At 44.4% G+C, this 26120-nt stretch overlaps 1 protein-coding gene across 2 annotated transcripts in view; it reads right to left on the reverse strand.

The window, feature by feature from the left end:
- PRKCH (protein kinase C eta) overlaps window positions 1–26120 on the reverse strand; it is a 131450-nt gene that overhangs the window by 97405 nt on the left and 7925 nt on the right. For both annotated transcript variants that reach the window (XM_052696103.1, XM_052696102.1), the window contains exon 2: window positions 9830–9893. In XM_052696103.1, coding sequence (XP_052552063.1) covers window positions 9830–9893 — 64 coding nt within the window. The remainder of the gene's footprint in view (window positions 1–9829; window positions 9894–26120) is intronic.

The following is a 26120-nucleotide window of genomic DNA, read 5'->3' on the forward strand; positions in this document are numbered from 1 at the left end:
AAGAGAAACATGTTAAGATGCGATTTACTAAGAAAGGAAGCCATTTAAGCATATTATTCATTAAAAACAGGAAAATAAAACTAACAAAGCAACCCTGATCTCTTCCACGATTAATTCATTCACCAGAAGCCCACAGTGTTAGAAGATTTCAAATTAGGCTGCCCTGGTGAAGGGCACAAGTAGAACCCATGTGACAGTACTTACAGGTCAAAGTTACCCAGCTCTTGTGCAAAATCCTTGAGAAACACATAATTGGCATGCTGGGCAAGCAGCAGGGAGATCCTGAACTTTCCCCTCATCCTGATGCCCCAGGGCTTGCATGTGTCGTAACAACCGGCAACTTCTGCTCATGGGCAGCTCCACAGCAGGATTACAACATCCTACCAAGATGCCATACCTACACAGCTTGGCACGTGCTCTGAGATGCACCTATTTTTAAACAGATGCAGTTTAAAGCTACTTTTAGGTAGATGCTCTAGGGACATCATTCTTCAGGGCTACATGATCAGCTTCTGGATGAAAGTCAGCCAATCACACTGAAACAAGAGTGGTTTTACACTCAAGTTTGCTTAAGATTCACGTATTACTATTTAGGCAACGCAACTTTTCCAGAGAGATGCAGGCTGAACATCAGCCTCAAAGAAGGGGCACCAGAAAGATATTCTTTATGTAACATGAGGCAAAATGCATAATGAAACTGGGATGAACACAAAGCCTGCTGCAGCAGCTTGTATCCAAAAGGACCCAACATCTTGCAGCAGTCTCACAAACTGCAACCACATTACTCAACATCACAGCCATCCCTGGGATAAAACCTCAAGTTTCCTTACTAAGGGCGCTGCACCTTTCATCAGGAAAGCAGAACGTAACCAAAAGCACAACTAGACAGGAAAGGATTAACTGGGAAAGTTACCTAAATCAGACAAATTAAACAGTCTCCCGTTCTGCTGCTTGGGCTGCCAACTGCTGTTGCGCAGTAGCCATCACCAGTGCCTCAGCCTCTCCCAAGCCTTTACTTGGGCTCTGGCTTTGTACTGGTGTAGAAGGATGACCAACGCCTGAATCACCTCCACCTCCGTGCAACAGCTGGATGCTCCTGGCCAAATGGCCACCCTATGGCTGGGCGGATCCTGCCCAAGCGCTGTGGCCGCACTCTCGGCTCTGACTGCACCGCCGATCCCTGCTGCTCTCAAGATTTCCATATGGCAGCTTGCTAATAAGTTCCCGAATTGCAACAACCTTAAGAAGCGGCTTGTTTACCATGTTGCTCTCCCACGCAGATTCCCACACACCATGGGCTGAGCGAAACGCTGCCACAGAGAAGCACTTGTCAAAAATAATAATAATAATAAATTCAGCCCCTTGTGCTCCAAGCTTGCTGCTGCCACAAAGATATTTGTCAAAAGGCAGCACCTCTTCTCATCGAGAAGATGATGGTAGCGTTGCAAGGAAAATACCTAACTCCCTCCCCAGCTCCTCCCCAACAGGGTTTTCATGCTGCAATACACATTTTTCCATTTCTGAGACACATTTCCAAGATTTCAAAAGCAGATGTCCCAAATCCACGCAAATACAGCTTCTAAGAATGCCAGATGCTACATGTAGAGGGAGTTGCTCGCATTGGCTCAAGATCTCTTTCTATGCAAGGAAGAGAGACTCAGGGTCAGGCTGGACCAGGCTCTTAGCACCCTGATCGAGCTGTAGGTGTCCTGCTCATTGCAGACGTGTTGGAACTAGAGGACCTTTGAAGACTATAACTTCCTGAAGGGAGGTTGTAGTGAGCTGGGGGTCGGCCTCTTCTCTCGTGTCATTAGTGATAGGACCAGAGGGAATGGTTTCAAGCTACGGCAGGGGAGATTCAGGCTGGACATTAGGAAGTATTACTTTTCAGAAAGGGTGGTCAGGCACTGGAATGGATGCCCAGGGAGGTGGTGGAGTCACCGAGCCTGGGGGCGTTCAAGGAAAGGCTGGATGTTGTGTTGAGGGACATGGTTTAGTGGGAGCTATTGGGAATAGGTGAACGGTTGGACTGGATGATCTTTTAGGTCTTTTCCAACCTTGGTGATTCTATGACCCTTCTAACTCAAACAACTCCAAGATTCTAAGGACCTGGCAGGTTTCACCAGCCCCATACCATCCACCAGCACCACCAACCAGTTTGATTTTCACAGCTCCTTCCACTGCTGCTCCTGCCTCTGCAAGGGCTCTCCCATCTCACCCCTCTCAGTCACAGACATTCAATTCAGAGTTGGGTGAACATGATCAAAGTCACCTTCTCCATCAGCTTGTGATGAACACCTCTGTCTGCAGCTCCTCTCTTCTTTCTCCCAGTGCCTCCATGGAGAAGGATCACGTGGAGAGGAAATTTGTTTAGGCTCAAAAGAAACAGGATGAAAGTCAGAATGCAGTGCAATACTCACATCACTTACTCTGATTTAAGCAGCTCCCCTGAATAGCAGCACCCTGTCTCTTTCTACAGTCACCTCTCAGCTTGATCAATATCTAAATCTGGTTTGCTGTGCACCCCACAAACAGCTGTGCTGGCACAATGTGAGGTGTGAAAACAAGCTGGAAGGAAAACTAGCCAGATTTCATTGTGCTCTCTCTAGGATCTGTGTCACTAACAGCCAGCTCAACTGAGCTGCGAGACTGCCCAGATGTGCAACATACCATCAGCTCTTTGGATGGGATATTGGTGCCTCTCTGAAGGACTTGCTTTTCTTGCCTTTTCCAACATTTGGACATGAAACACAGGACCTCAAATAACGCAAAGTAAAAACACGTGCAGGACCAGACAGGGGCCCAGATAACTCACCACTCTCTTAAGGGCCAAGAGCTGTGCACGATGCAGATGAAATTCTTTCTGCCTTTGGCTAGTCTGCAATTAGAGTCTACATCATGAACATATAGGAAGGCCAAACTTTAGATACAAATTCAAGCATTTCCTTGCATTTTAGGGTTTCAGTTTGTAACCTTAGCAATGAAAAGGTTTTGTTTTTAAGATGATCTCTCTAGTTTTCTAACGAAACAAAAGCATCACTGAGAACAAGTTCACATCCACTGGAAGCACAGCAGTTTTCTCCTCTGCTCTCCATCTGTGGCCTTGGGCACACAGCACTGATGACAGAGGGACACACTGGCTCAACAAGTTTCACAGCTAGACGGCAGAAAAGAGCTGAGATTCTGGCATAAAAACTGCTCCACATTCTAGCTACAAACAGGCTCGGCTGGTCTCAGCGCTTTTACTGCTGCCTTTCCTTGTCCCTCAAGCTCCTGTCCTTACTCTCCTCTTCCCACCCCTTGCAGAAGTTCTTCCAGAATGGTTGCCATATCTTAATTCAGAACACAAACTGAAGAGTAGAGAAGACAGGAAAGACGATGTTTAAATACTGGAGGAAGTCTGGGCACATACAGAGTTGCATGCAGGTGGTACAAGTCCCCATCCACCTTCCCACCTTGAGTTTTGTACCGAGCAGCCTGTCCCAGTAACCTTCCTTCCCAAAGCCTCTCTTAGATTGTGAGAGAAACCCTCAAGCCTTGCACAGAATGACTTATCTATAGGTACATGTGTCCTGGCAGCACAGCACAGGGCTGCTGCTGTCATCCCCGGCCATGGAATCACAACCCCAATCTCCAGCAGCTTTGTGCTCTACTCCTTTCAGCTCGCATCTGCCACTCTGCTTCACTAGACTACAAACACCCACTCCAACGCACTGACGTCCTCCAAGGCCGAGCAGATAGGTTTAAGCTCCTCTGGGAACTAACGTCACTTCTTCCAGGAATCACATTAAAATAAAGCAAAATAAAATCTCTGCCCTTCATCACAGCCAGGAACTGAAATCCCAGAGCAGGTTGCAAGCTTGCATATTTATATGTAGGTTTCAGAGCCTAGACAAAACACAGCCTGCTGAGGAAGTAAAGTTAACCCTAATATTGCTGTTTATGGTACTTTTACAGTGTCTGAATATCTGTGTAATCGGCAGATTTTGGCAAGCTAACAAAAAACCTCTCAGAGGCTTGAGATTTAATGCCATGGCTTGGAGCAAATCAATCACGTTCCAGGAAATGAAGGTGCTTCTGTGATCGCACAGTGAGCTGCTCACCTCCTGACTCTGCATTCAAGCTTCTCTGCAACATCAAGCAAAGCACTTAATTTCACAGAGCGTAGACCTTCCCACAGTCAAGACAAAGCAGAGGCTTTCCACCTTACTGAAGATGTCAGACAATCACTTCCAGTAATGGTATTTAGTAGCCCAAATGCTGTTTTTCAGAATATTCAGAGGCACTTCTTTTTGAACAGCACCTCCAAATTCTCTTTCACAGATTCACAGAAATGCTCAGGCTGGAAAAGGCCTTAAAGATCATCAGGTCCAACCACAATCTAACCAAACAACCCTAACTCTAACAACCCTTCACTAAATTCATGTCCCTGAGCACCACATCCAAGCGGTTTTTAAACACACTCAGGGATGGTGATTCAACCACCTCCCTATGAAGCCCCGGCTTTGAAATTCTCTCCTTGGATCCTTAATGTTGCTGACAAGCTTTAAGGTCCTAGTGCTTCACTCGTGGGATTGTCTTGTGCTTGTTACCCTGACAGACGCTTTCTGGCTAGGCTGAGGTTGTCCTGCCTCCCATACAGAAATGCTCAGCATCAGTGGATGATGCTCCTGGTCTCTGTAAGAACACAGCCTTCTCAAGGGTGCCCTCTGGGTGGACTTCTCCCCTGTAGGGCTCTATGTTGTTCTGATCTACTTCCATCTGGAAGCGTAGAACGGAGCCAACACAGAGCACATCTGGAAACCCCTTGTCTGCAGCATGCATGCGTGCGACCAGTGTAAAGCAATCAGATACTGGGGAAAAAAAACTATGAGGGTACAGCAAAGCACCTCCCTGCTGCTCAAGACTTTGGGCTAGGAAAGGCCTCTATATTTTCAGACTGCGTGCCTGAAACAGCAAAACACTTTTTTTATCCTGTCTTGCACTGATACTGCCTGCTTAGATCAGGAAGTTCTCTGCGCAGTGTCTAATATGTGCCTTAATATTGTCCACTTTAAGTTAGTAACCCAAGAAGAGCGGCTTAACACACTGGAGGCTGAGATCAGGACTGTTTCCAGTCTCGGTTCCTACTTTCCAGTAACTATTTTCTTTCCTTTAAAAAGCAACATGAAAACAGACTTTACTGCAGTTCACAGAGGACCAGTAAACATCTTTCTTTCCTCCCTCTTGTGCAAGAAGCTAATAACATACCTGCAAAAGGAGTCTGGTGTGGCTGAGGAACCACACTGCTGCACACAGCAAAGATTTAGCATAAAGGCAGCATCGTTTCACACTTCAAGGGTGCAGGTCTTACTGGTGTCTGCATGAGGAAATGCTATTTCTTAAAACCATTTAACACTTGGAAAGCACATTCTGAGAAAAACAGCAGCAACAGACAAAGTGCACCGTGCTTGAGAACAAACCATCCTAAGTACACAACGTGACAGCCACAAACTAAAGAAACATTTCCTGCTTCAGAAGCAAGTTTGGGCTCCCGTGCTGCCACAAAGCCTATCCACATTAAGTATTTAGCAATGGGTGCTATATCTGCTCTACCATGTCACTCGGCTCTTCAATATTCTCTTTGTTCTATTTCTTGCCCAGAACTCAAATTTATCTTTGTCTTTCCTGAAGCTGGAAAAAAAAAAAGAAAGAAAGAAAAAAACCAACCATAACTTACCTCACATCTCTGAAATTAAAATTCAACTTCACACCAGGATTATCACTTTGAGTGGCAACATCAAAAAGAAAAAAGACAAACGATAACAGTTTGAACCATTAAAACAGAAGCACTTCATTTTCTATGGAGTTTGCCTCATTCATTAATTCAGTCAAATAATTGCTTTGTCTTAATTTCATTAGCTTTGCTCAAAATAGCAAACAGCAAGAGCGGTGGCAAACAGAGGGCAGAGCATCACAAGCTGCAGGCAGAGCCCCTCCATTCTCCAGGCATCCAGCCTGGCCTCGATGCACCAAAGCACAGCCACCTGCTCACAAGCAGCAGTGCTAACTTCCCACCCATGTCCAGAAGCACTGACAGCATAAGTTCACCTGCAATCACTGAACAAACCCAGCCCACCCCCACCAAGCCCACATCCCTCAGTGCCACATCTCCATGGTTCTTGAACACCTCCAGGGTCAGAGATCCCACCACTCCCTGGGCAGATGTGCCACTGCATCACCACTCCTGAGAGTTATTTCTCATAATACCCAACCTTCAGAAAGATCTGAGGATGAAGTAACAACATGAGCACTGACAGACAGACACTAACACAGTGCTGCATTTTAAAACAAGTGAAGAAACACAAATAGGTAAAGAAGCCCAAATAGCCTCACTCCTGCCTCCTCTGGGACATCCTCCCCAGAGCAGAGCCAAGCCCAGCTGGACACCCGGAGATGGGATTCCAAACACAGCCCTGCCCTCTCTATCCATGCCAAAATACTTCAGGAGGCAGTGACAGATGGGCATATAAGAATTTACAGAGGACTAATCTGTAAATCTGTGCCAACTGTACCTTTTCTATAGCACACATCTTCAGACTGCATGATACTTCTTTCAGATACACCGCATGCAGTCACAGAAGCAACATCCTTCTCTGTTCTTGTTACAGATAAAGTAGAACCAAATTAAAGCTTTGGCCAGAAGATCTATCCATCAAAAAGAAAACAACCACTCCCAAAGCCAAGTAAAGTACAAGCTGCCAAAACCACCAGGACCATCTATTTTGGGTAAGTTTTCCAGGACAGCCAAGTAATTGAGTCAGGTGTACCTAACCTTTTCTAATTCTCTCCTCCCTTTTCTTTAATTATTTTTTCAGTCTTTCACTTTACTGTGAATTACATGGTGGTGCTTGAGACTTGGTAAAGCTGGCCGTTTTCCTAAGCAAACAATTATCTTTATAAAAAACACCTCTGAAGTGATTCACGAATGATGCTCAGTCAGCTTTTGCAAAGGAAGATGCTCCCTGCAGCAAACACCAGCTCCACCACATTATTCTCCTGTCTCCACCACCTACTGAAAGCAGTGACAAAGAGATGCTGTGAACACACGAGGATGCCTCAAGGAGCAGCTCTATGGGCACCACCAGATCATTCATTTTTTTTTTTTTTAATCTGACTTTCATTGCAGCACCCTGTCACTACTGCTTTCCAAGCAGGAAACACAGTGGAGTGGCACACCTGGAAGAAGTCAGTATCTGCACTTACACCTGCCCTGGATTAGGTGTATTCTTGGAAACTTGGTGACCATGCATGAAACTAATCAGACAAGGAAAGCCCCAAGAGCCATTGCTGATCTTCTTGTTCTGTAAATCCATATATCTTCAATTGCTAGAGAGGAAATAGAACTGTACTATTTCCCATTTTGCTCTGAAAGCAGTAGAAAGATTTGACTTCATCTCACCCTGTTAGCAACAAGTCCTTACAGTTTAACCTCCAGCATGGCTTTCATCCACACAATGGATTTATGCTCAGGTCCAACAGTCCTGCTCAGCCTTGCTTTAAGTGGCCAAGAATGGCCACAGTTGTGCATGGACATGAACTGCCATGCTGCTCAGTAAATGCCTTATGTTTAGTGACCTTGATACACCATTTTTTTCATCATCAGCTTTGTTGAAGACAACGCTGTTTGCAATGCCATTTCACTCCTGTTGCTTCTGAGGGGCCTCACAGTCCTCCAAGAGGAGTCACACCTCCTCAGTACATCTCTGCACTCTTCCCACTCCCTTCTGACAAACAGAAAACCTTTCCCAAATGAATGCGATTTGCATATATCCTTCAGCCCCCTGTCAAAGCAAAATTGTGGGGCATGTCTCCCAGGAGAAGAAAGAGTAAACTACCTTTTAACATTGTGTACACGGGCAAATGCAAGAGCAGTTCCCATAACCCAGAGTTCATATACAGACAGAAGGAGGTGCACCCTTTTTGGACAGATACAGAAGTGAAAGATGAAGTAATTCTATGTGGCTTGGCCAGATTTATACAGAAGATGGATTTCACTGGAAAACTGAACACAGGTCTTCCTCGCCCTGCTGCAATGCCCGAAGAAGAGGACGTTCTTTCTTCCACTCTTATTTCCTAGCCCTCTGAAAATAAGGGAAACAAACCACATTGCTGCTATGGTGAGAAGCCATTGGTTTTCTCTATAAATAAAGTCACACCATTTGACTTCCAGTGTCAATCATAGCCTATGAGCATCAGGATACTCTACAAACACACAGAAAGTACTGTTCATCAGTGCCTTCGCTCCCACCTTTCCTTCCCAGCACCACCACCACATGCTCTAACACTGGAGTGGGACAGGGGCTGCCACTGCACCTCAGCTCAGGTCCAAGCCAACATCACTGCTATTCGTCTCACCTGTTGCCTTGAGCCAGCACTGTGTGAAGAAACCCCCACCCCTCTGCAGCCAACAGTCTCTCTTTCCCATCCACATGACCCACATTTAGCTCCATTTAGGTACATCTAAGGCAGTGTGCTACCCTGGGGTTTCCTTCTACCTGTGGGCATTGTTCTCTCCTCCTTTCTCTAGTTCTGGTTATTAAACAGGAGATAACACCAACAAAAAAGTGACAGTCTTCTGAGATGCCCTTCAAGAATTTGTTGTTCTTCCTTCTAGTGGTCATTTACAGACATGCAGCACAAAAAATGAAATGCAGTTGTGCAACTGTTACCTCAGGAATAGGCAGTGGGACCTCAGAGGCTCACAGATCCACATGAGATCTCCCCAGTTTTGTTTTGAAAACATCTACTCAGAAAAGAAAAAAACAGCTGGATACACATTGATTCAGGTTCAAAAGTTCCAAAAGGACACAGCTGCACAAAGCAGAGCTCTCCTGTGCGTCACCCAAAGGAAGCTGAGTGCTTCACTAGCAGCTATCTGGGCCCCAGCACACAACAGGCTACAGGCTCAGCAGGACTGGTATAGCTCCCCAAAGGGTCACAGCACATCACAAGCTTAGATGCAAGCCCTTGTTTGAAATACACGTGTTTCCATGATGGAACAAGAGAAAGCATTAAAAACATTAAAAATTCAGCACTCCAAGACTGCAGATAAAGGGCAGCAGAGCAGATCTTGCCCTGATTCTTGGCTTCCATATAGGAGATACCTCCCCAAACACAGTCCAGGCCACAGCTAAAACAAACAACAACCATGAAGTTGGCCTGAGGAAAATAATCTGCCTTTTTTGGAGGCCCATTTCAGACTTCCTGGGCTTTTCCAGCACGACTCACCTCCATGTGTAATCAGAGTTCATTGCTATCACAGTAAACAACAGAGAATTAAAACCACCACACAATAAATGATAGTTATGGGAAAAAAAATATATCTGCCCAGATACCTTTTCAGGAATCCTAGGATTTTTTTTGGTGGAAAAGTTGCCCTATGTTTCCTGTGCAATGTGAATCCTGGAAACAGAATGGGAACCATTACGGAATAAAAGTCACACAGAAGTTTTACATATGTTCTACACGCTCACTTGCCCTTCGAGAAGCACTCAGATGAAAAGTACACGTGGCAAAAACAACCTGTTTCAAGGACAACCTCAGATAAATAAACCAGGCTGAGTGTGATACAACTTCCCACGTCCAAGATCAGAGCAACAGCAGAGCAGCTGGACTACAGCACGAGAGGTTAGCAACAGCCCTATCCTAACCTCCAGTCACTCAAGAATGCTCTGTGCGTAGCAGCATGTGACCTGCGTGGGGAATGCCATTTGTTTTGGTAACTGATGGCAATAACATACATCAGAGGTGAACTCTTTATGGAAACAAGCCGAAGGAACTCCCTTACCTTCCGTGAAGCTGCCGGTAAGAGTAATGACGACAAACACTTTACCTTCTGGTTCCAAATCCACCTGAAAAAGCAAAGGCAACATTAGGAGATTGTTTTTCAAGGCAGAGAGTCTTCTAATCAGGATGTTTCAGGACGAGTCCTGCCAGCATTTGCTAACATCCAAGCTGCATGCGGCTCTGAGCAGCCTGGTCTGGTGACTGGCGATCCTGCACACAGCAGGGGGTTGAAACTAGATGATCACTGTGGTCCTTTTCAACCCAGGCCATTCTGTGTGATTCCACAAACTCCTGAGCACACCCTTAATGTTATAAGAAATTAAGCACCCATCACCAGTGCGTCCATGAAAAAGGGTGAATCGAGTCCCAGTTTTTTAAGAAGCCCTAAATGTTGAACAGTCTCAACCATGCTAGAATAACAGCCAATTCTGTCCAAAGACCCATGTATAAATGCACGCTGAAGTATATGCATATTTTTTCCCTATTACATCCCATTAAAAATATTTCAGACTCTCAAAATACCATAATTGCTGGGGCAAACTCCTATTTCTGATATCAATCACTTTTTCACTTTAGACCATAGAAAATAGGAAAATTAGGGTCGCTCCCTGAAGACTTTTAATCTAAATTAGACAGAGACACAGAACGTTATTTTAGCAATTAGAGATTCAATCCCAGAGTTTACCAACTTACTCTTGAAAGGAGGTATTTATATTTTTTGTTAGCAGCTTTCTAACTTTCAGTTGGAATTTTAAATTAAGATCTTGCTCCCGTTTTTTGCTGAAAACCACTTGGTGAACAAAGTCACAGCTAAGAAATACCTGAAGTTTGCGTCAGGCTCCTCACACAGGAATCTCACTTAAATAAAGGCACATTCTCCCCATGCAAGGATAAAATTAGCAAAGTGGAGCTTCACACCTCGTGGGTACTTTTGATCTGCAGAATGGGAGTTCTGAAAATAGAGCTCTCTCAGTGGAATGACTAAACGTGATCACTTCTAACTGCATTTGCTCTCGTGCTGTCGCCTTTTCTTGGTTCAAAGTCTTTTTTGGTGAAGTACAGAAACTGTTCTCAAGTTATCAGGAATTCATTAGTATGAGTAGAAGTAATACTGTTAAGGAAAGGAAGGGAGAACATCTTACTGACCTGACTTCAGCTGCAGACCAAAAGTGACACCCTATTAATAGGATGCAAACCACAGGAACTAAAACTGCTTGGGAAAACCCTGTCATAATGTTAATTTTATGGGTGCCATGCTTCCCAATCCCTAAAGAAGATCTGTACCTCAGCAAAAATTTCAATATTTAGCTTTGACTCAGAACTAATTTTCAGTTTGCCTGGACTGACTACTGGACTGGCTGTGTTTGAACAGCCCTCTGCTTCAATTAATGAAGACTCTTCCATAGAAACAACTTCAACTCCTGTGGTATCACAGACCTTTTTTTGCCTAAATTCCAGTTTACTGTGCAGACACGTAACTTTGTACAGGAAGAGTTAAAACAAAATGTATAGTACCATATATCTACAATATACAATCACCCAAACTGATCTATGGGCTGTCATGATTTCAGGTTGTAGGTCCTGTCTCTGTGAGGCACCTTGCTTTCCCTCTTGTAAATGAGATTCCCCTGCACTAGCTAGCACAATCTCACAAAACAAGGAAAAATGTAGTGAAAGTATCAGCAGAAGATTTAGGAAAGTTTTAAAACAATCTCTCTTCCTCCAAACTTGGAGATTAAAGACCACTGAGATCCCCTACACCAAGTCAGCAGTGCTCACGTACCATAAGTCAAGAGTGCTCAGGTTAAGAGGCTGTTGCTGCACTCAAGACCTACTCCTGGTGCATGTTGGCAGGATCTGGATCTAACAAAACACTGCAGCTGGAAGGCTCCAAAATGAGGACTGAAGCCCTAGAAGGTGTCTTTGGCAGAGCAACACCCGCAGGGCGTAGGGCTGGCAGTGAAACCAGCAGTCTGTGCTGCACAAGAGGTCAGACCAGGCCATCTTAATAGACTTTCCGGTCTGACACGGATAGCAGCAACAGATAAGATACAACAAAATAAAATAATTAATATACTACTGATAGAAGCCTGCCTTTTGGACCTGCCATGATCTCCTTTACAGATGAAATCTGACCAGCAAACCATCAGCCAACACAGCATCTGAGATCAGTTCAGAGATACGCGGCAAGTACCCGAAACAAAAAATAGACTCTGACCCAGAAAACCAAAAGCAAAATGAGCTTCCCACACCTGATCACAGACCTCCCCAAGACGAGGAGACAGCTGCTCCCAACAGCATCACCGACCCAAGGGGTCACGATTTGTTTCAATGCTGCACAGGCTGTCCTGTCCTACGACTGTGCAGTGCAGAGGGGCCCTGTGCCAACTCCTTGGGATGGGATCTGCAATGCTCCTGTAAACCAGGGCTCACGGGAAGAGCAGCTTCTAAACCAAGGCCCCAGGGCTAACCTCCACCATCCCCTGCTAGACACCTTCATTATCACCTCCACACATTCTTTTCTTCGCAGTATTATCTGTGGCTGCTCAAAGACAAAACCTATGTTTTTGCAGAGAAACAGGAGCCACGATATTACTCTTGACAGAGCTAGTGAAGCCAAAATGTGCCATGAGATGGTGAAGCCAGTGGTGGGGAGGCTCAGAGAAAAACTCAACAGCATGAAGACAGCAAACATGACACTAAGAAGGAGCTGTGTATGAAATGGGAACAGAAGAACTTTATCATCCGTATGCATTTGAAGACAATCTCCAGAGAACTAGAAGTGACATTAGAAGCACGTGCTTCTATGGAGAAAAGTTTCCTAACGCCAAGATCAACTTGGCACAGGATAGCTTTCTTTAGGTAAGCATAAATTATGTTGGTAAGATGTAGTATCAGAGCAGAAAATACACCACAGTAGAAGTAACAGATACTGGGAGAAGCAAAGAAGCTGGAACTTTTCTGCACACGTAGTACTGAGAATGCAACAGGGTACTGACCTCCAAGCAAATCCCACTGGTGTGGGGCTTTTTTTGTGCAGCATGGTGCACCAGCAGGAGATGGGCATGTACAGCTGTAAACAGCCATCGTGCTCACCTGTCCAATGTTTTCACACCCAGCTGGGGTGGCTTCACCCATCACAACACCTGGGTGAAAAACATGGACTTCCTGGCTGTTTCAAATGGAACGTGGCAAAGTTTTAACTAAATGGGAGAGGAGCATGAGCTTTTCAGAGCAGTAGCACCTTTAATCACCACTCTTCTAGCTCATGGAAACGGAGGAGGGCATGGTGGATGCCCCCATCCTTGGAGATATTGGCTTTCAAGGATCTTTACAGGTCCCTTTCAATACCAAGAATTCCGTGATTCTCTGCCACACAAAGCATGGATAAGACTGTTCAAGCTCAAGAACTCTCTTCAGATCCATTAGAACACCACTGGATTTTGGCCGAGAGCTAAGCATATACTTTAACTTCTGATGAACTTTACAGACATACCGAAAAGAAAACAAGTGCTGGAGGATTTTGGCAAGTGAGCTGGAAATGAGCAGGTAAGGAGTGATGAGCTCAGCTACGGTTTCATGGCCGCCTCATTGTGAAACACAGCACTGGCAGCCAGGCCCAGCGCAGGAGCACGGAGGACTTCTGTCAGTAGTTCAAACTGCTCACAGCAGCCCGTGCCCAAACTTGCTCAGATTGCTCAGCTCCGTGTGACTTCAAAAGGAGCTGGGAGAGATCTAGTTCCCACAGGAGGGGCCCAGTCAATCATCTCACACACCTTCCCTCCTGAAGATGTTAGTGTCATTCCTGACAGCAGGGCAGGTGTTATTAATCCCCTGTGTGTAAAAATCAGACCCTAGTTTAGGCGCAAACAAGGGAAGAGATGCAGAGAGACCAAAACAGGACTCCTTAATCATATGCCTCCGCATGTATTAAAAAAAAAACAACTAGTCGTGCGTGATTCATCAATGGCAGAGAGGTTTGGAAAACAATTTCAGAAGGAGGCAACGTATCAACACCCAGCTGAAGCATCCGCTGAACTCGAAGAGCAGGTATAGTCACAGCCTCGCAATGAGCTCAGCCTGCCTCCCAAACCCTGCCTTTGGACTGGAAGAGCTGAGGCTGGCTGGTGCCTGCAGGTCTCCACAAAGCAGAGCTGTGAAGGTGGAAGTCAGCAAACTTCTGGGGTGAAAAGACATTGGCAGCAGGGAACATCAGCTCCTGTAAGATTTCTCCTTTTAACTCCCCTCCGCTGCACACATAATCCTGATCTGAACCACGCAGAAATCATTGGGAATCCTTTTATTGTCTCTGAATCTGACACAGACAAAAACTGCATTTACCCTGGAGCCCAGAGCATCCTTTCTCCCATTGCTGCTCCGTCCTTTCTTCCCCACAGGCACAATTAGTAAGCCTCCTAGAAGTACAGCCTCCTCCTGAGCCCATGTCAGGGCTGACGTGGCTTCACAAGCAGAACAAGCCAGACACTTGCAGTGAATAAAGCAAATATAAAAGCTACCTGGGGAGTTAATTAGCTTAATTAAACAAGTAGCTATACCTTTTCACTTCCTACATCATTTTTACATTTAATTAACAGAACTGCATATATAATCACTCATTTGCAGAGGCAATTCCCAAGGCTCTGTTCAGTCTGGAAGAATCTGGGTTAGTCTAAAGCTGGTTTTTCACATGCCTCTAGTTACTTCTTTTCTTTTTTCTTGCTCAAGTTCCTAACAGGTCATGCTTATGGAATGCCAGTTCTTTCTATATTTTAAAAGCATAGCACCTCCACCTGAGCATGCCTTTGTCAGGTCAAGTCATAACTTTCTCACCCAAACACGTTTGGATTCATCAGTCCCTCCTGGACATTTGAAGCCTGATAGATGCCTGTTTATCAAGTGAAGCACATCAGAAAAAAATCTCCAGAATTCTCTCATTGAAAGAGGATTTTGCATTTCCACACCACAAGCAGATTAAGGTGCTTTTTCCTACAAATGTACGATATGCATTAGTTAGGATTCAAATCAGCATGCCTAAAAAGCCAACTGTGCCAACTGTCATCTTCATCCTGCCAAGGCTGGCAGGCACTTACAGCAATCATCTCTGCCCAGGGCAGATGGGGACATCCCTGAGACTCACTGCAGGCTTACTGCATGGGAGACCCTAGGTGATGTCATTTGGGTCAAGGCAGAGATCCCAGCTCTCATCTCACCTGAGATGTGAATCAGACTGAGAAGCACTGGGATTCTGTCTGGCCACCAGAAAGCCTCAAACCTCTACATCCTTCAGTGTCAGCAGACATCCAAGCTTCAATAGGGAAAAGAACCCCTTCCAATGACTCTTGCTGCGTGTTTAACTCTGAAAGTAAACCCACAAATGGGTGGAAAGTTAGTCTCCCTCCTGACTCCTACAACCAGTTCTTCCAGCTGTTACTGTAACGTTGTCATTCTAATTTTTTGTTCCAGGACAACTGTTTAAAATATTACTTTTGTTTTCAACCAGGCTGCATAATTATAAGCTGCATGACGGCCACAACCAACCATGCATAACTAACCACTCTTAGCTAATCCTAGACTCTTTAATCAATTTTAGCCTGGTTTCACTCCAGTGACTCCCCACCTCAAAAGATTTGCTCAGAACAGTAAAGGCTGCAGCAAGACTTACCCTTTCCCATGAAAATTCCTGCCAAGAAAACCTGTTCTACAACATTGAAGTTTCTCAAAGAAAGGACTGTCCCCAACAATACCATTTCCTATCAAAAATCTGTTCCCTCAGAAATTTAAGTCGAACTCAAGGCAAAATTCAAGGAAAGTCACAAGTGCATTGATGTCCATTATAGAGGTTTCTCACCCACAAATCCACGACAAGCATGAGGACAGAAACCTCTAGGACAGTAGGTGGGCTGGGAAGACAACACAGAAGATGAGCAGACCTTAAAAGTGAGGGTGCATTTCCGAGGGTACAGCGCAGCCCACGAGTGGGACAGCCCTGCAAATCTAACCTCAAGCAGCTCCCACCTCGAAGGCTTTGCTGTTAACTCAGTGGGGCACCTCTCACAGCAGGCCTGCAGGCTGGGGGAGGAAGGTAGCCTCACTTCTGAGCTGTCAGCAGGTTTTGCAGCCCAAGCTGTGGTGACTGTGATGTCCTGAAATCTTCAGGGCATAGCTGAGCAAAGGCAAGCAGCTTCCTGCCCTACAGGGCCCCACAGGACACCTCCATGCCACCCGCCCTGCTGCTCCACATGGCGTACATCACTATAAGCCCCACAAAACAAAAATCATGTGGGCAAGACGTATTTTGCCTTTCCTTGTCACACATGTGTAACAGCAGAGGCCTACCTCTTCTGCACAAAGCACTAAACATAGAACTTGCATGGTGGTACCCATTACTAGATTCTGCATGTCCTCCCATCCCTGGATTCTCCTCTGGACCATCACAGCCTTCCTCCTGCAGCTATTTTGTTGGGATTTTCAGGGAGTTGGTGTTTTCCCCAACCATTTCATTTCCTAAAAAGAAGATACTAACAACAGTGCTGGACCACTAACTCAAAGGACAGCAACACAAGGCTTTGTTTTCAGCCATTTAGACACCTGGTCCCTGGGATGTGCCCACAGAAGCGTATTGGCCTTGTACATGCAATGTAGCTGCCTGCAACCAACCACAGGTAAAACAGGCTGAGAGTGGGACAAGGTCTTGGATCTTGAAAGAACTTCGGATCTTTGGAAAATAAAAATAAAAAACACCCAAAAAATGACAAATCACACACACACACACACACACACACACAAAACCTTCCCTCTGATTCAATGGGGAGTAACAAGTTCATGAACCTCAACAGACATATGTTTAGCAAAGGAATCAGAATTATTACCAAGAAGACAAAAATCAATAGTGGGACAACAGCTGCTGTGCCACTGTTTAGCTGAGACACTGTTTAGCTATGTAGTGCTCTGGACACATTAGTTGCAAAAGGATGACAATGAGAACTCAAGTTTTAGATCTCTTGTTAGACATCCATTGCAGAAAGATATTACTGTCTATCACAAGGCCCTGGAGATGATCAACAAACACATTTTTCACCATCTTTATTAACGCAGTATAACTTGGCAGAAAAACGAGGAAGTTGTGCCAATTTTGCTGCTCATAGGGATAAAGAAATAAGTCAGCGATGGCTGCCAAGCAGGCATGTTGGTGGCACTTCCGTTTGGAAGCTGTCCAAGGGCTGCAGCAATGCGTTTCCTCAAAATAAACACAACACTGCTGAGCTTATCACTGACAGAATGTCCCTCGATGAGGAGACGACAGGTCAATGCAAGGCTGTGCACCCATGAACCAGCCAGCACGCAGCACTGGGGAGAATCAGAACAGGCACTGGATGGAAACAGAGGGACAAAAACAAACAAACCAAAAAAAAACCTAGGCTCTTGCTCTTGAGAAGACTTCCAAGGTACAGCATTCACCTGCAATTTTAATTAAGCTTATTAACAAATCTAAGCAGGCTTATGAATCATTTGTGGTGCTACATAAAGCAGCAAAGTATGCATTGTGGCCTGAAGTTCTCTATCAAGGTATTCTTGTTGGCAGCCTGAGGATTGCCAAGCATACAGCTACAGCTATAAAGCACTGTGTAAGGTCAGGGAAATCCATCTGATTGCACAACAGAGTACAGGGCCCTCAACATTCCGTGAATTAATCCAATCCAAGGCACTGTGGACAACTAAGAACAGCAGCAACACTAAGAGCCCACCTGCAGTTGTCTTCCTAGGGACTTGCTCAATTACACGCTTATTTTACTCTCCTTACTTGGTGCCAGAAAATATTTTCATGTTCTTCACATGTTTTACTGAATAACACTGAATTTCTGAATTTCTTGAAACTGTTCTCCATCAGGCATGTCACTATTTCTATAGCATACTTCCACTGTACGTGGCTCACTTTGGTGCACTGCTGCTTTCCAATTTTCGCCCATAGGCAGCAGCTTCTTTTTAAAACTAGGCCATAGCTGATGAGATTGTGAACTGCTTCTGTAAGTGCCTCACCTCTGAAGAGCCAAGCCCATCTTTTCAATAGCAATCAAAACATTAAGTCATACTGATATATGAAAAAAGCAACCTACTTGAAAAGCCCATCATGCTTGATCACTACTAATGCGTGACATAAAATTGAGAAAGGAAAAAAAAAAAGGATCTCAGAGTGTGATTAGATAAATATCTAGGTGTCTACAGCTTGAATGCAGGAAGCTGGGGTTCCACAGTACAGAGATTCAAACGTAAACTGAAAAGAAAAATCTGCAAAGGTCTTGATTTGCAGGTGTTTGGCCCTTTCCTCATTTAGATATCAAATGTTTTGGAAAAGATTTGTACTTAGTGGAAAGCCTTGTCATAACCCACACTCCACAGTTGGGTTTCTTTTCATTTACTGAAAGCAGGCCAACAGCTCTGTTCTGACCTTCACTCACTGATCTCAGCTCCACCTCCAGAGTTGCTGAAACACCACACTGGCAACAGCAAAAAACCCAGATATGGCCACAGTGCCTGCTTTCGCATAGGGGAGCTCCCTGCTTCTGCATCCCTCTGTCAGGCAAAGCGAGGTCCAAGAGGTCATCTGAACTCTCCACCTCTGCACCCAAAGATCTCAACAGCCCTTGAGGTGCCAGGGGAAACATTACGCTGTCAATGTCACAGATGGAAAGCGATGTATGCGGGTGGCATGAGCACAGCTAGAAACTGTGCTTGTGGTTTTCAGAAGTCTCTCCTAGCATGCTGCACAGCAGGCTCTCTGACCTGCAAAACCACAGGGCTCCAGAGTACCCATGAAAGCAGCACGTACCTCACTTCAGAGGGGCAGACGTCAAGAGCCAACTTACTGCTCTTTTAGTGCAAGAGAATCGGCCCTTCTTCACCAGAATCCATCACTCTCTGTGACTACAGAACCTTGCTCTAAGTGCGTTACTGGGGGAAAAACAAGAACCCTACACCACAAATGAAAAAGCACCCCGTCAGCATCACAGTGAATTAAGTTGCATACAAAATCCACTTCTCAGCACTATTTCTAAAAAAAGTATGGTTTCAAACAACATCTCTCAGAGGCACGCCAGTCTTTAGAACCAAAGATCCCACGATAGATGTCCCATTTAAAGCTTTAACTGTATTACTAATCTTCAGTGAGGATACGAATAGGAGAGATTAACTACAGCAACTTTTGAAACCTGGATCCTAGCATGGGCTGTGACACCACAGAGAAGGACACCTATGCTCTGACCATTCTTTCCATATTTTGAATTCATTTTTCCCCCCTCACCTGGCAGTTTCTTAGCACTGAAGCAATTATAGACTAACTTTTATATCCAGCCAGCATTAATCCACCACAATTCCTTTCACGTTCCTCGCTGCAAAATTGTTAGCAACATGATTTGAGACAGAAGGAATGAAAACAAGCTATCAAAGTATAGTGTCATATAGGAGAGAAGCTACTTGAGCCATAGGGAAAGATGGAGGAGAAGGTTAAAAGCATTTTAAACTGCACACTAATTCCTCTCCCATTCCCAGCCATGGCCCATTGTATTGTCTAACATCTGCTTGGTACAACACATCCCAGAACATCATGTATAAGCAGCAGCAACTTTTAGCCACTTAACCAATCAGATATTTCTGAAGGTACAAAAAGGAGTGCCAAGGCATGCACTCCCCCAGCATTCCTGAAGGTATGATGCTCATTCGTGGTGACCAGATGTTGCTGCTCGTGTCTGCACTCTAATCCCATGAGGTTCAGTGATGAGAGTCATCACCAAGCCTTCATGCAGCATGAAGAATGTTGGTTAGGATCCAGAATGCAGCTGACAACACCCAGAAAAGATATGCCATTGCCAACATTTGCTTTGCCAAGTTAGCTCATGCCTGTTTGTATAGAGGTTTCTCTTTGCAGGCTTGATTTTCTGTTTTAGTGGGATTTTTTTTCTTTGGGGGGGGGAGGGAACAAAAAAATATATTTCTGCACAGCAGCAGCTAAGAAAAGAGTGCATAGATGAGGTTCCTGATATGGAAGGACCAGTTTGTGTTCATACATAAAGCATTAGGAAAAAACAACAGTCATGAAAATCCTGAGGCCAAACACAGCAATAAGAGACAGACTGTCCAAGACCAGGCAATTTTTAGCCCCATCACATCTATGATTACAGTTTTCCTCTTCTCCCTCATGGGAGAGGTGATCTCACCATGCACTTGTGACCATACAGTCATAGCTGTGACTCCAGCAAGCGAGTCAAGACGGGAAGGAGCTGAAGAGCAGCAGCCTCCAGCCTTCCTGAGGCTTGCTGAGTGGGTGACAAGGTGCCGTATCACTGTGGGAAATGCTGACCCAGCCATCTGCCTCCATCTGAAGGAGGATGCGCTTCTGTTTTGTGTGTGACTGCAGGCTGACGGGCAGCACGTTACCATCTAACAGCAGCACACTGCCATGTATTTCCCTTTTTTAATATTTCTTTTTCTCTTCCCAAAGCATGGTTTCAAGATGAGAAAGCATTTCTCAATACGACCAAGATGCACTTTAGATTAAAGGAGATTAAGAGAGGAGCAGGGAAGGGAAACCCAGAAAGGGTCTGCAGAGGAAAAGGTCAGAACGTGGCTTGAGGAGTCAATCAAAATGACAAATTAATGTTGACCGCATTCCCATCTGAAGCTCAACATCACCTGGATTTAATGATGTTTGCAAAGCTACAGACAGATGATGTCTCTCCAAACAGTTTCTGCTGGGGAGCATTGCAAGACAAAGCACGTGGCAAACCTAGCTAAGCAAAGAACAGCACAGGCTGTTAGGAGACCATCCTACTTGGAACAATCACCGTCATATTCCCTCCTTAATATTTTGTTCCTTTGTAACAGAAGGCCTGGCATTTTATCTGTGCCACAGGTGATCCACATGCTTTGCATTATAAATGCATGTGCTTTTAGCATCAGCCTGCTAGATAATACATTTAAAAGTATAAATCCCTCTCTGGAGAAAAGCATTTCCCCACCTGAGTGGCACAGCTGATACAGACCTCATGCTCCTCTTCCCACTGACAGAAAGCCCCTGCTGAGGGGGAACACCCTACCTTAATTCCCAAAGTAAAATCATATTCATTCCAGGAAAAGCCACATCAATTTTAGTCTTACAGCCTTAACCAGACATCTTTCACCAGCTGAGAACAGAAATCCCCCAGCCAGCATTTATATTCTTTCAAAACAAAATCAAATAACTTCCTTTCTTTAAGGTTTACTAAGCTCTAAAGTCAAGAAGCCAAACAGTTCCTCTTGTCTTTACAAGCAGTGTGTCTGGTAAAAACCCTGGGAGGAAAGAAAACTAAAGATATAGTCCTTCTAATGACTGCCATACAGCCAATGAAGTGAACCATTACAAATAAAATTCTCTAAAAAAGGGAATAGCTGATGCTATTCATACGCAGTATCAAAGAGCCATAGATGAGATGACAGAAGCAAAGAGTTCGATCCTCAGTGGGGAAATCCTTAACGAGCTGAACTGGAGCTACTCACTGGACCTTTGCCAAAGCTGCACAGTCACTTTCAGCTTTTTATAAACCTAAAGATTCTCCTCGCAGTTGAGCAGCACTCGATCGGCTTCTGGGACATTGCCATACACAGTAATACAACACACCAGAGTGGTTTCAGGTATGGAGATACAAAGTCTGAACATGCGATGACCCACTGGAAAATGTGTAGTGAAAGGTGGAAAGATCTGGTGCTCTTCAAACACCTACACATCCTGACTGCGGCTTCGAAGCGGCCACAACACTGTCTATTGTAGAGCACTGTTCCTGTGGAAACAGTTGATAAACAGACTTTAAGGAAAGAGGTAAAAATAAGTACAATAGGAGATTTTGTCAACTATCTATTTACTGGAGATCTATATGCAGATGTATACGTACATGTAGATAGAGAGGTATAAGCAAAATGGTCCTGCTCTTATTGTTGACAGTCAATGACATTATCAGGCACAGATGCAGACTATTTTAGAGCAGCTGAAGTAATAAAAAGAAAACACAAACTTCTCTGCAAATAGAATTTCACACGTCCGTAACTTCTAATACAAGGGGGCTGCTTCAGCCAGTCTAGGAATTGAACCACAAAACTTAGGGTGAGAAAACGTTGAGGATCTTTTCCGTGGTCAACGAGATTCTTTTACAGTCTTTCAGAATTAGAGCACGGGGCATCAGGGGATAAAACCAGGAAGTTGTAGTGTTTGCTCACCTTATCATCCAAAACAGGAACAAGAGCTCCCAAAGTCTTAGGAAAAACCAGAACTGATATTGCTTAAAGAGTGAGTACTGCATACCCAACTCTGAAGCAACTCTCTCTGGAGTAAGCTTTTTTATATATAGAAATAAATCCACTGACCTTGTATTAAACACAAAAGCCCTTTCTCAATGCAAAGGGAAATGACAAACTTGGACGCACCAGACACCTCCTGAGATCACTTCCACAAAAGCTAAAACATGCAACAACTTAAATGATTTTTCCTTCTTTTGGAAGAACGCTGCCCAATACCCTGCAGTTTAATTCTTGACAACAGAGTAATTCTAACTCTAAGGTTCTTCTAACAATTCTGAAGTTCTAAAGTTCTTAACTCCAAGAGTTTCACCCATCAAGGCAGTGACTAGAGAGACAACAACCAGGCAAAGGGATTTCTCCTAGATAGACACAGGGCTAAGTGAGAACTGAAATGAGTATGTGCTTCTCAGCACACACATACATATACAGGCACTTCTACACCACGAGCATCAACGCCCTGCACTTCTGCAGGGGTGCAGCAGCCAGCCATTTTGAACTAATAAATAATTAACCAAGCTCTTCAGTAGACACTAAAAGGGAAAAGTCATTTTGGTATCAACGAGAGATTACAGTCCCCAACCCCCCTTTTCCTCCGGACGTCAGCACCCTGCTGCACAGGCAGCAGAATGGACTCTGCTTTCACGTCTCCAAAACCACAGCTCACAGCCCACTGCATCAGCTCACCCTGCTTTTGGTAGACGCCTTCTTCACCACACAGGGCTGTGAAGTTGGGTGGGTGACAAGCAGCAACATGAGCACAAAGTACTCCACTTCTCCTGAGGCACAAGAGGACAAAACCCCACTGGGTACCCTCTTATATCTGTCCTGTACAAGCTGCCAGAGCTCTCAAGGCACAGCCCTGATGGAAAAGGGGTTCTATCATGACTGAATGCAAAACTCATTCCTAGTCTGAGTGATTTTGCAAGCTTTCACCCAGATGAGAAGGGTTTCATCACTAGCTAGTGTGTGAACATGTTTTGCCTACAAGGGGCTGAAAGCCTCTCTATATGTGCAACATAGCCTGCACTGTAGATGTTTTATTCCTGAGCCTGACAGACACTTCAGAATTAGTTTGCTCTCTGTTTCAACACTATCACTGCAAGACCGCAACTGTCCCTGAGGATACAGACATTAGAAACAGCACGTAACAATAAACACAGGGGTCCCACTGTCCTTCAGGTAAAGCTGGAGACCTTGGCCACAACCTCCACAGATCTAGGACTTCCAAAACAAACCACATTGTTTTTCGCAGCCACTCTGTCCACTTCCTTTTTCCATATTACACCTTCTTGCTTCCAAATGGAAAGAACAGGCTGGCTAGCACGGCTCCGCAACACAAGCAAGAGAACATAGCAGTGCTGGGCTCACACCACAACTGCAAAGCAACAGCTTGCAAAGGAAGGCGAAGTATGTTTCTTCACAGAATCAAGAAGATGGGAGAGAACTTTCTGTTACCTTTATTGGCAAGACAAGCTACATGTTCCTTTATGTAATTATTGGAAAATGTGGTCAGAATGAGTTATTCTGGTTAAGTACTGATGGGCTATATTCAGGGGAGTGGATGGCTTATCTTAGGTGGGTTTCTGAACAGTTTTGCTCCAAGCCAAGAACAATACAAGCTTGTTGCTCGTATTGTAGCTACTAAACTACCACAATTACATCTCACTATTTTAAGAAGACTTAATAAAACAGCATTTTTCATAGGGCAGATTTGTGAGCTGCCACATCATGAATTCCCTCCCCAAATGAGAGGCTGAAAATTTTAAGGAAGGAAATCTGTTGGAAATGAGCCTAAAACCAGTGACCAATAAGTCACCCCTCTCACAAGCCCGTCTTGGGAACTACTGTTCCAAGTACATGCAAAGCTCCTAAATTCTGATTCTTATTGTTATCTGCTTACTTTATAACAAAGAACTGACTTTAGCAGTCAATCCTGAAAAATGATGATAGTCAGCAGTGCTTCTAGAGAGAGCTGCTGGAAGGTGGCTGATGACCCCACGCGTTTGACCCCTCTATATTTTGTCCTAGATAAAACCTACAGCATGTTCTAACTTAGTCGCTTTGATAGAAACCCTTCCATATATCAGGACCATGCAGGGGCATCTTCCTTGCATGATTACTTTTGGTTTCAAGCTTAGCAGCAAGCTGCCTTGCAGAATAAATTCTCAATGAATTTATTAATGTTAGATGCCTCAGACTGTGAATGACCTGGATAATAAAGTCATGGCACAGAAGTCAATTTTTTCCTCTATCTCAGAGCTCCATGAACACATTGTGCTCAGTAAATAATGTATAACCAGCCATCATAAATCTTTGTTGCATATAGGAAGAAAAGTATGCCCAGTTCTCCCAACTATGTTGGTGCAGAGCAGGCAGCATAGTTCCATCAACGCTATTGGGAATCACTGATGTAAACCTGGCAAGCAAAAGCAGAGCAGAACACTGGGCTTTTGTTTACTGAAATCCCAGAGAAGATGCAGACAAACTTTTCATAAAGTAACACTTTGCAACTAACGAGAAAGGAGGAAGATGGCTTTCATGTAGTAATACGTAATTTAGAATAGATGCCTGAAAGAAATGAGATACAAAGAAGAGATTAGTGTGACGGTCTGTAGCCCCATTTCTAGCCTTCCCTCAACATATGAAAGATCATGGAATCAAAGAGTGGCTTGGGTTGAAAGGGAGCTCCAGTCCCCCTGACACATGCAGGGCCACCAACCTCCATATCTAAAACTAGACCAGGCCGCCTAGGGTCCCATCCAACCTGGCCTTGAACACCTTCAGAGATGTTTTGCTGTCTCCTCTCCAGATTTAAAGCATTTAAATATAATGAAAATCAAAGGAGATGAGATACAGGAAAGCATTCAGTGAATCATTTCCCAGACTGCACTACTTAGATCAGCACACTTTTCTCCTCAGTCCTGGGCAAAATCTGGACAAGCTGTATGGTCTTGTTTGCAAAAGGAAATAAATGCAGTACAAATTAGAAATTCAAACAGGATGAGCTAGTCCTTTACCAGATGTTCTTGATCTAGGAGGTCATCCTTATTCTCAATCAACTCAATGCAGAACTGAATATATTTAATATTGGCTAGTCTGGATGGAGAGAAGTACTATGGAGATTAAATCACACGTACAAAAGCTGACTTTAATACTACCGAAGACTGCAGATTGTTGCAACTGTTCTGTCAGGTCAAAGCTCTTAGGAGTGCAGCCACCCCATGTTCATTTTCACAGACCTAGTAAACCTGTCACCTACCTTCCTGTCCAGGCTGCAGAGCCAGCCAGCTTCAGAGATCTGATACAATCCCAAATGATCCTTCTGACAGTGTCTTTCTCTCACTTTAACACCTACAGCACTCAGCACAGCTATGACTGGTTCTTAGAATCTACTGAAAGACTGCAAATATTTTCTCTCCGAAAGCAATAAAGAAAGATTTGCAAACTAAGCCTCCTTTCGGTGCTTTAAGAGGTGTAAGACACGAAAGAAAATGGAGATGTATTATATGAACAGTTAAATTTACAAGTGATTTCTTGCTTACATGGCAGGATAAAATTCAATTTACTCATGAGAGAAACACAAAGTGCAATACCAGGTCAGAATGGAGACTAACGACAAACCAACAAGAAAACAAAGAAGCAAAGGGAAAACAGAAACCACAGAACAGGCCAGAGAGAAGGCTAAAAATCAGAAGTGCCACAGGAAGGGATGAGCTGCAATTTCAGATGAAATCAGACCAGCTGGCAGTCAAAATCCTGCCCTTGAAGATGGCTGATACTAAACACAGAAGAGAAAGGCAGGAAAAGCAGTGTTCAGCATGGAACTATCATCTCAAATCTCTAAACTCTTGGATGCACGCTGTCAGGTTATCTGTCAGTACAATTCTTACTATTAGCTGTGATGTTCTGCAATAGAACAGATACATGTCCTGGTGTTCACATCCTCTTCCTTGCTAGCCTGCATCAGA

This window comes from Tympanuchus pallidicinctus, unplaced genomic scaffold (genome assembly GCF_026119805.1).
Source record: "Tympanuchus pallidicinctus isolate F22 unplaced genomic scaffold, pur_lepc_1.0 scaffold3, whole genome shotgun sequence".
Classification (NCBI taxonomy): domain Eukaryota; kingdom Metazoa; phylum Chordata; class Aves; order Galliformes; family Phasianidae; genus Tympanuchus; species Tympanuchus pallidicinctus.